The sequence below is a fragment of the Antrostomus carolinensis genome, unplaced genomic scaffold, assembly GCF_000700745.2.
Source record: "Antrostomus carolinensis isolate BGI_N321 unplaced genomic scaffold, ASM70074v2 scaffold16064, whole genome shotgun sequence".
NCBI classification, from domain to species: domain Eukaryota; kingdom Metazoa; phylum Chordata; class Aves; order Caprimulgiformes; family Caprimulgidae; genus Antrostomus; species Antrostomus carolinensis.
This window is the reverse complement of record NW_010312968.1, coordinates 2,091-13,312: the sequence shown is the minus strand read 5'-3', so window position 1 is coordinate 13,312 and position 11,222 is coordinate 2,091. Positions and strand designations below refer to the sequence as shown.

The window sequence follows — 11,222 nt, the reverse complement described above, 5'->3', positions numbered from 1 at the left end:
TGCTGTAATTAAAAATTAACAAACTACATATGTAATAAGCAAAGCCTATTGGGACAGTACAGCTGAATATAAAGTGATGCTCACTGTATAGAAAATGGCACATGTTAAACAACTGCAGGAGTTCTGTAATTAAAGAACATCTTGACACACTTCTGACAAAGTCAAAGAACAGGAATTTATATAAGGGGTTCCCCCTGTATAAAGGAACATACAGGAAACCTCAAAAATAGACACCCTTAAAATAATGGTGTAATACACCACACCTGTCCTCCAGCTTCTGTGCCTTCGGACAAATCGTGTCCAGTTCTCCAGATGCCTCCAGTTCCTACAGAGATTGGGGACAAGACAAAAATCTCATGTAAAAAGCAAGAAGAACATCCTTGTGACAAGTAACAAGATGGAGAATTTCTCAGTTTCTAACCTTGATAATATCAAGTCCACCTATAAGCTCTCCAGCTACATACAACTGCGGATAAGTTGGCCAATTTGAATACGTTTTCAGCCCCTGACGAACTTCTTCATCAGAAAAAATATCAAAACTGCTAAATGAAATGCCATGTTTGTTCAGAATCTCCACCATCTGTTTGCTGAAACCTGCGAACACAAGAAGAGGAATTACATATAACTTCAGATGAAGTGTTCCCATGTCTGTACTAAACCTTATTCATTTAAAAAATGCAATTCTTCTAGTGAGTTCCAAACAGCTTTAGCGTGTTATTCTTTGCTCTATCAATATTCTCAAATATTATAAAGGGGCAAAAAACATATTTATTACTGAAATTACAAAAAAAGTACCTGGACAGCTTGGCAAGTCTGGTGCTTCTCTATTTAAAGAGCTTACACAGTATGTAACCTTCATGTAAGTGTCTCCGTTGTTCCAACATACAATTAACTCAAAGTTAAATGCATTCCCTTATTCGGTCTTTTCCAGCTCTTCCTTATTTAGCATCCATAAAGAAAAGCTTCTCAGTGACCACAACAGCATCGTCAGCAGCATTTTCATTCCTCTAATTACACATCACTTTACTCCTCTCATTTCTTCCCCCAGCTACTACTGAGCTTCTCCAACACCAAACATGGATTAAACTGACACAGAATGTAGGAACCAGGGTTTGAACCCCCTACTGTCACTAGTTTAACTTCAAAACTTGGCTTTTACACTATTTTCTGCTACTCTCACTTCAAAACCACGTCCTTTCTCCTTTCATGGTAAAAGGCAGATTCCTTTACTTCTTTTAAACTCTTTACATTCACATGAGTATTTGATATTCCTTGTGACATCTTCACACCATGTTTTGTTTTCATTTATGAGAGGTCTTCATTATGTCCTTCTCTGACAGCACTATCTCACAGTAGGATATGAAACACTGAATATTACAATGTAAACAACCAGTTTTTGTAAGTTTATTATGTGGCCAATTGCAGAAAAAAAAAGTTTCTCCCTTCTATAGCTACACATCCTTTTTCCTAAGAAAATAATGACATTATTTGTAAGTTATATGCATGAAACTTAATATAATAGAATTTACAGTCCCCATCACCTAAATCTTCCTACACTGGAGGGAAACACACAGAATTTCACTTTCAAACAATACTCCTTCTACTCTATTTTAAATTCACCATTGTTGTTGAAGTGAAATATTAATTTTTATTTTTTTAAAAAGAAGATTAATTGTTTTTTAAACATTTGTCTCTACAGAAACTCTTCCAAATCACTTAAACAAAGCACACACACGCCACCCACACCTCAGCTGTAACTTTTATGTGAATAAATCCATTCTTTATGGGGCAACCTGACAGGAAATCTTAAGACTGATGCTCAAAGTCACCTTCATCCACTTTAACACTTCCAGTGACACAGAAGCACAAACGATCCTCCAGAGAAGACATCAGCCTACAAAGTACTGCAGATATCTAAGAAAACAGATGAGGTCTGCTGTACTTTACAGCACAAGGAAGCCAACGACTTGATCTTTAGGACTGATGATCCAATCTTGATTCCCAACTCCACTCTTCCTCCACAACCTATTTGCTCTGCTATGAAAATTACGTTAATCAGGGGAAAAAACCACTAAGAATATTGCAACACACTGAAAGATTTTGGAATTTGGCTTCATTTCTAACACGTGGTATTTATCCTAAAGTATTTCAACACCTGGCACTGTTGCTTTCACACACATTCCTTCCAAGGAAGTGGAAGCCTTCCAGACAACACTGTGACATGCTCTGCAAAAAGGATCCATGAGAATTTGTCCATAAATCACTGTGATGATAAACCTGTGGTTTATACCTTTGCCAACTCATTTCATTTTGGATTCAAATGCCCTTGCAATCCTACCCATTCTCTCAAAGAATCCCAACAAATGCTGTGCAAATGAAAACTGCTACAAAAATATTAAAAAAAAAAAAGAGAGAAAAGAGACAATGCTTAAAGGCTTTAATAAAGGAATAAAAAAATAAAGAAGCTTCGAATGGGAAAAAGAACCAAAGTACCATAGAAGAATAACCTTTGATTTCAGCTTGCAAGACCACCTATTAGTTTTTGAAATATGGATTTTTTTTTTCCTACAGCTTTCTGCAGTTTTCATGATCTGCAGTTTATTGAGATATGAAGTAGCAGTATTTATATGTATGGCATCTACGTTGCTTTTCTTTCTACAACTGAAGTGTTAAGTTCATGTACAGCCTGAAGTAAAACACAGATTCTGAAATTCTTCATACATCTGGGAGTTCATTAGTAAACAGCTAAAGGCTGATTGCTGATGGTTATTTCATTGCCAATATATTAACTCATTTCTACTGTAAGGAACTAGGAGGGGGGGAAGCTTTATTTTAGCTGTAGGCAATTACATGCAAACTAGAAAGATGGATTGGTTGTGTTTCATTCTGAAGGGTTATGGTAGCAGGCTGGAAACGTGATGCTTAGGGATAAAGTGCCAGAACAGCTTTACTTTCATAACAAAAGATTTTAGGTGGGATTTCTGAAGAAATGCCATACATGCATTACAAGGAATAATTAAACTGCTAACAAAACGTTTTAAGCAGTTATATAAGCAATCAAAAATGCCAGGCCAGATTCTACACCAATAAAAACACCCTAAATAAACGATGGTATTGATGAGGCAAATAAACAAATGCTGCCACAGTCCAAATGAATCTGCTGAAATAATACAACATACATACCAACCACATACAACTGCCAGGAAACTCATAGCTGAGGGGACAAATCTTACTTTACACAATGCTCAGCTGCTTTTACAACGGAGAAATTACAAACTGCAAGATCCCAAAACACCCCACTGGACAGGGATCCCTCTACTCGCCAACTGCACTGAAGTCTTGAGTGAAAGTCTATTATTTGTATCAAAATAGACACAATTAAAAATATCTTCACCTTTAAACAAGCGTGGCTCCTTTTATTTCATTATATTTTTATTATTCTTACTTCTCTTATAACAGATCCATATTCTCTCTGGCAAAATGTTAAATTACCTTCACCTTGACAAAGAGTTTGTCTGTTCTAAGTTTAGTGGACCCAACTTACTAACATCTCCCAACTACTGCCAGAAACTATCACAGTGGTCTCAAGCAGGCGTGGTATTAACTACAAGTTTAAGGGCTGTAAGTTCAGATGTTTTCATGTGTCTTACTACATTTTAATGCTTTCAATTTTAATATATATATGTCTATTTAGTATCCTGTGCACTCTTTATGGGGTATGAGGGATCAAATGTTTGAAGAAATGTCTCCTTTGTCATATTAAGACATGCAAGTGAACCTGTGTTACACTCCTAAGTCACTTTCCTTATTGAGTTTATGATGAGGTACCTAATTATCCTTAATCCTGATGCCTCAATGTCTTCTGTAGTTTGTGGGTTTTTCCTTTAAATAGCCTCAAAATTCTCTTGAATAAAAAAATTCAAACACATGAAAAACAGTAAAGGGTCTTTTCTCTGGCTAATTTTAAAGTCTGCCTGGTGTTCTGCTCAACGCCCCTCAGAGAGCCAGTTCTCTACTGAGCACTCACAGAAACCCAAAGGGGAAGTGGTGGTCTAGTGCCTGTGCTGTCCAGGGATCACAGAGAAGCAGAGGCTGACTTGGGCATCACAGAGAACATGGGCACACGAGCAGTTCAGAGGACACTCACCACTGATTGCACAGCACCTCTGAGTTCACCATGGACACAGTAAGAACCATGTTCTACTCCTACAGCTCACACACACCTGCCAAACAACTCACAGAATTGCTTGGACTGGAAAAGCCCTTTAAGATCATTGAGTCCAATCATGAACCCAGCACTGACAAGTCCCCTACGACTAACCCATGTCCCTCAGCACTGTGTCTACACGACTCTTCAATCCCTCCAGGGATGGGGACTCCACCACTGCCCTGGGCAACCCCTTCCAATGCCTCAGAACCCTTGCAGCAAAGAAATTCTTCCTCACATCCCATCTCAACTGCCCTGGCCACAACTGGAGCCCATTTCCTCTTGTCCTGTCCCTTGGTCCTTGGTTGAACAGACCCACCCCCACCTCTCTCCACCCTCCTTGCAGGGACTTGGACAGAGCCAGAAGGTCTCCCCTCAGCCTCCTTTTCTCCAGGCTCAACACCCCCAGTTCCCTCAGCCACAAGGGAACTCAGCACACTTGTGCTCCAGACCCTTCCTCAGCTCCGTTCCCTTCTCTGGACACGCTCCAGCACCTCCATGTCCTTCTTGGACTCAGGGGCCCAACACTGAACCCAGCACTTGAGCGGTGGCCTCACCAGTGCCCAGGACAGGGGGAAGAGAACTTCCCTGGTCCTACTGGCCACACCGCTGCTGATCCAGGCCAGGATGCCCTTGGCCTTCTTGGCCACCTGGGCAAATACTTTCATTCATGTTTCTAGGGGTACAAGATACTGGTGGGATGTATCACCCCAAAACTGATTAAATCTGACAACCAGCCCAAAGCAAGTGCTGTCACACTGAACACGAGCTTCAGTCCTCACCACAGCGAGGTTCTTTTGGAGAGCCTTTCATGAACAGCATGCAAGGAGCAGCATTGATGAGCTTCTTCAGACGCGCATTCAGATCTTCCTTGGTGCTGTCATGGGCGGCGGTGGACACAGAACTGCTGGACACGTGGCGCTGCACCTTTTTGGTCAGCTCTGGGGCATGTGCACCATCTAACCTGTCAATCTTCTGAGAATTCTAAGGAAACCAAAACAAATGCTTGTGTTAAAAGGATTAAATTCAGATTCTGTACTGTAATAAAAAAAACCAGTAAAACCACCATACAAGGTATAGATTTCTCAGATGCGGGGTGGATTTCTGTACTGATCTTTCAGCCAGTCTTTAGTTCCAAGACTCCCACCATTCTGTTGGCTGGCTACTGTTAATGAGAACAAATTTGCTATTTGAAGAATTTATTACACAAAATATCTTGAATTTTATTATCACAGGCAAAGGTGACCCAAACAGAGTTGTCATTTCTACCAGAAGATTATTTCCTTGAGTTCTTGCCATGTTGTAGAACTACAGCTACACAAAGATACCTTACTGAAAATGTTTTAACCCAATACAAGGTACGACAACTAAATATAAAACTATGTAAGAATCCCAAAGTCAACTCTGAAATATCACATATAAAGCCCAAGAACTGTTTCTACCTACTTTTTTAAGTTCCACTGGATATACTTAAATCAGATACATAAGTGTTTCTTCACTGAGGACGTTCTTATGGTTCTGCTCTTCTGGCAGCAGTATTAAAGCATACATATTAAGCATCCACATGGAATCCCATTTTAATCTTAAATCCATTTTCTCTTACCTTAAAGAATAAGAACGTTGGAACAGAACTAATTCCATATTTTTCAGATACTTCAGGCACAGCTTCAGCTTCCAGCTAAAAAAAAAAAAAAAAAAGAGCCAAAAACCCCACAAAAAATAAAAAACAGGGAAAAAAAAAAGATTATTTTCATAATCTTCTTTAAAGTTTTACAGTGGATGTCAATCCTGTCTAGAATGTTCTTCTAGGCATTTTATACATTTAAAAAGAATCTGATGCAGAAGTTTGTGACACATTTGCATTTAAATGAGACTCGCTGGGCTGGCGTGTCATCCACTGAGCCTACACAGTGTCAAAACAGGTTCAGAGGTTTTTATTTTGTTGCACATTTCAAAAGATGCCCGGAGGCTGCGAATAAAATTTTTGGTGCACTAGTGACCTAGTAAATTTTCAATCATATGCAGCTACTACTATATTGAAATCCATAAATCATTGACCCCAGTTATGTCATGATTACAGTGCTTATTTTCTGCCCACAGCAATTCTTGCTGTTTGCTCTATTGACTAATTTCAAGGGGCAGTACATCACGACTGACATTTGTAGCCTCCTGCAAATTATGAAGAGAAAAGCAGTGTTTCTCCAATAAGCTATTGATGTCTACTCAATTTCATTTTTAACTCCTGCAAGTCTACTGAGTATTGAGTGGCAAAGCTGGCTGGGATCATTGGTTCTAATTTTACTCAGCATTCAAAGGCATACCTTGAAATTCTGTAACGTAGTAATTTGCCAAGAAAATGTATCTTTACATTAACTCAAATCCCTGATTTTCTGTGCATAGGTTAACAGCTCTGTAACAACTGCAGAATTAATGGTTAAAAAAGTGGTAATAGATCTAAATGTTTCAAACAGAATCCTGACACCCAGTGTACAGAAGAAAAAGCCTTTCAAATTCTTATTCCACAAACCTTACAGTGAATGAACAAGCATCTTAACAGCAGCTCCTGCCCACCCCCTCCACCCTGATGGATTTTAGAAAACAATGTGATTGTTCTCGGTATTAACCAAAATGTAGTGAAGTGCTGAATATTTTATTACTACAGCATGTTTTGATTTGCTCCAGCTGGACAGGATCTTAATAAACTCACTAAATACAGAAGCAAGCCAGAGTAAGTCAAAACAGACAGTCCAAGCTTCACCTCTGCATTACTACAGCATGTTTTGATTTGCTCCAGCTAGAAAGGATCTTAATAAACTCACTAAATACAGAAACAAGCCAGAGTAAGTCAAAACGGACAGTCCAAGCTTCACCTCTGTTTCTGGAAATCAATGTGACAGGATCAGCTGAGAAACTAGAGCTACAAATTGAAATCTGTAAACACATTCCAATTATCTATTCTCTCCCAAGTGGCAAATGATTAAATGACTTCTACCTATAATATTAATTTTCTTTTTCAGTAAAATTTCTGACTTACTTGGGACACTTATGTTCCACTCTGGCAAGGTTCACACATACAAAACAGGTTTGATTTCATATTTCAGTAACTTGCTCCTACAGGTACAACTTTCCAAAACATTGTTTCTAACTATTTCTGGATATAGACACACTTTCATTTTAACCAAACCAAGGATCTTTGAGTTAGGCTACGCAACAACTGACATGAGAAATTGCATTTAGAAAGACTCCAAGATTTATGGACAGTTCTGAAGTCTGATTCATTAACATGGTGTAGCTGGGGACTCGTCAGTGTGAGGTTAATGATTGGACTTGATCTTAAAGGTCTTTCCCAATCAAGGCAATTCTGGGATTTTGTGATTATTGCTGAACTCTAGAATGTAACTGTTCATGATCTGCAAGGTCTTGGTCGGGCATCTGTACTCATCTGTTGAATTAACAGGTTCTCGCCAATCAAAAGGCTGACTGGCTATTCTGGAACAGAGACCAAAATCAGGCAAAAAACTACAAAATAAAATACCTTCCCGTGAGAAGCCTCTCCACAAAAAATGTGTTAAGAAAAGTCACCCAAGTCTTCAGCAGCTTATTTTCTCTAAACAAGTATGTCAGTAGTACCAGGGGCATGGGGTGGGGAAGGAGGGGCCATTATCTTTGTTTTGCAGCACTTGATTACTTCAGAACCTTGTTGTTAAGAAATAAATTACAGTGGAATAATAAATTATATATGAATATGAATAACAGAGAGGCAACTGAGAATTTTCAAACTGTCTTGGGCCTGCTAAAAGCTATAACGACTCTATATAAATTTAAGCATCTTGAATATTCCAAGTGTTGAAAAGTGCTCTTTTGAAGCTCTACGTAATAAAGCACTGCCATTAAAATAGTTCCATCCTTCTGTTTTACAGAGATAAATACCAACTGAGAGAGGAATCGTTAAAAAAAACCCAAAACGAACCAGAAAATCTAAGGGCTGTAAGAAATCAAGTTAAAATACCCACACACAGCTGGCTGCTCCATTACTCCCTGCCCTCATAATCACTGAAGTGTCCCATTAACGAGAGAAAGTTGTTTTAAAACGAACAGCATGTTGATGAAGTGCTTTCATTTCTCCCTCCACACTGGTTCTCTTACTAGAACATGCAGATGATCTCACAAAAATATAGCACCTCATTTGCGTTCATATCATCCAGCACTACATGACTGTCATCTGAGACTAAAAACGTTGCACTTAATTTTAGTGCAGATAAATTTAAAGACTTCAATTTAAAGACTTCAATTTATCTTTCTTTAAACTTCACGAAGATTACTCTTCATCTTTAGTATCAGGCAGAAAATCTCTGTGTTCAATCTATGTACCTAACCAATAACACCATGTGAACAAATGAAAGCTCCAGCGCACTTGAAAAGAACAGAGTTGCCAAATTAATCTAAAATCCAGGGATAAAAAAATCATGCTTTAAAAATACGGTTATCTACAGAACTGAAGGACTGAGACATTGCAGGCAGAAATTTAAAAGCCTATTTGTCAGGCAGAGTAGCCAGTGGCAAAGAAACCTTCATTGTATCTTACTAGATTGATTTTTATTTTATTTTTTTCCTCCTTTAAGCAGCATGATAAAATGAAGGTGTTATTTAAGCTTGCAATATCAAGTTTGGAAAGATGAACCTAGAACTTTCACCCCACAGATTTTTGATGCACCTTTTGCATATGTTCAACTCAATGGCTAAAAACAAAGCCACAAAGGAACCTGGAAAACAACTTCACCTGTATTTTGTAATACTTTACTCATATTTTGTAAAGAGGGCTCTCCTCTTGTTTAAAACCAGCTCAGCTGCCTGACTTACCTTCACAAACGTAACCTGTGTGTATTCCTTTGCCAGCGCTGCCATAACCTCGTTCATCTGAGCACACTGAGGAGCCCACGGCGCCCAGAAGTGGACAACTACGAGGGACCTATTAAAAAATAATAAAAAAAAAGAGTAACAGCATTTATTTTTAGAAGAGAATCACGCAATATAGAAGTTTGAGATGCCAATGGGGGAAAACAAACAACCAAACCACAAATAAAACTGCACCACCTTCCTGAGAAAACAGAAAATCTAACCAGTGAAACCGGGAAGGTTTTCTGTCACTTACACCGAGGAGGATTTTAACACTTCTTCAGGAAACATCCCAAAAGCAATACAAACCAAAACATCAGCCCCTACTTGAGAGTAAAAGTTCATTCCAGATGAGTGTCAGACAGGAAGAGGCAGCAGCAGGTGTTCTTTGTGGAGCCAAGGAGCTCATGCAGGAGCTTTGACTGCCCTCGTAGCAGACAGCTCCTCCAAACACAGCTACAGCCATCAGCTCAGACTGATACATTTTCACTAAGACTTGGAAGTGCTTTTCGTGCTGTCCTCATGCTGCAACCAACATTTTTTGCCACAAAGTAATGAGGTGAAAATAATTATGAAAGTTGGGAGATGGGGGCAGGGGGGGAGTAATTTATATGTATGAGAATACCCAGATACAACAGACAGAAAAATGTAAAATGAAGAAAAGCAGCAGCAGTTCAGTGTTTCAGGAAACAGACCAAGTTCTGATGCAAAGAATTACCAAGAGCTTTGCTCCAGGGCTGGGCTTGTTCAGCACATCCTTCATTTGAAACACCAACCCTGAGACCTCCTCCAATACCACTCTTAACATACCCACTGTTTACTGACACCATTAAGAGTTCAGAGAAGTCGTTAAAAATGGATCAAAGATGAACAAAAATACCTTTTTTCTTTTTTTTAAATCTAGTTTTATGACAGAACAGTCTAATCTGCTTAGATCTACTGCTACAGCTTTTACAGTTACAGAGAATTAACTCCTCAAGTTGTCATTGCAACTTGATAATTATAAAAAATAATGTTTACAGACTACAAGTGGGACAAGAAAATACTTCCACTGGCTAAAAACAAACAGTGGAAGAAAGGAGAACCAAGAAAATAAAAGTATTTTAGTGGCTACGTGCCAGGCCACAGCACTAATTAATAACTTCATTTTCCTTTAATTAACTGAAGGCAGGAAAGAAAGCACACTCTGCTACCAGGAAGTTTTTCAGGAGTTCTCAGGACACATCTCACGTCAGCTCACCGAGTAGAGGGGGAACCATCACATGGTTATTTAATCCTCGTTCCATCAGAGCCTTTTCTTTCCTCGCCCACACAGAGCAGCAACACACTGAATTTTTATCTTGGTGAAGAACATACTTTAAATTAATTTGCATCAAGGGTTTTGGGTTTGTTTTTTTTTTAAAAATTCATTCACAGAACAAGTCTAATTTTGCAATTATACTGTTCTCTTGGTATGTGAGCTCTTTAAATTAAAATGAAAAATAGCAAGAGCAACCAAAAGCATTAAGGAAGGAAGAAAATAGAGAGTTAGCAACATGAAGCACACCAGTGATTCTAAACAAAGTGTGTCTGACATTCAACCCAAATATTTCCCAAACCTCTACTATTTCACATAAAAGAGGACTGTAACAAAAAGCTGACCACAAGCCAAAGTTTCTCTTCCTGTATCATTTTATATTTCACAATTTGGAGGAAAAGCTGTGGGCCCAAAAATAAAACTAACTTTCTGTAATACAACTTTTTTTTAAAAAAAAACTTTAGTAGCAGAAGCAAAACCAGGAGATATCACACACCTTCTGTGGAGAAACAAAAAGCCCAAAGGCTGATTTCTCTGGCAGGGCTATCCAGAAAATAATTATCCTATAAGTCCAGAAAATAATTATTCTATAAGTCACCCTCCTTTTGGGCCAGGTTTTTATAAGTATTTATAATCTTTCTGACAGGCAGCCCAAGTCACTTGGTTTTATAAACTGATTTTTCTAAAAAATAGTCTAAGTAAAATAATAGATTATGGAGTAATAATAGAAGTGGCTCAAAAAATTTTAAGACATTGACTTAGATCCTCTTTTGCAGCTGTAAAATCTAGATGCATTTTGAAAAAAAATTAACCTTGAAATTT

The 11,222-nt window shown here is 38.4% G+C and overlaps 1 protein-coding gene across 1 annotated transcript in view; it reads right to left on the bottom strand.

Moving 5' to 3' along the window:
- GLRX3 (glutaredoxin 3) overlaps positions 1–9,176 on the bottom strand; it is a gene marked incomplete at its 5' end in the record, with an annotated part of 17,168 nt that extends 7,992 nt beyond the window's left edge. Inside the window, 5 exons of the mRNA XM_010167190.1 lie at positions 264–325; positions 422–594; positions 4,990–5,191; positions 5,811–5,885; positions 9,068–9,176. Coding sequence (XP_010165492.1) covers positions 264–325; positions 422–594; positions 4,990–5,191; positions 5,811–5,885; positions 9,068–9,176 — 621 coding nt within the window. The remainder of the gene's footprint in view (positions 1–263; positions 326–421; positions 595–4,989; positions 5,192–5,810; positions 5,886–9,067) is intronic.
- Between the last annotated feature and the right edge of the window lie 2,046 nt (positions 9,177–11,222).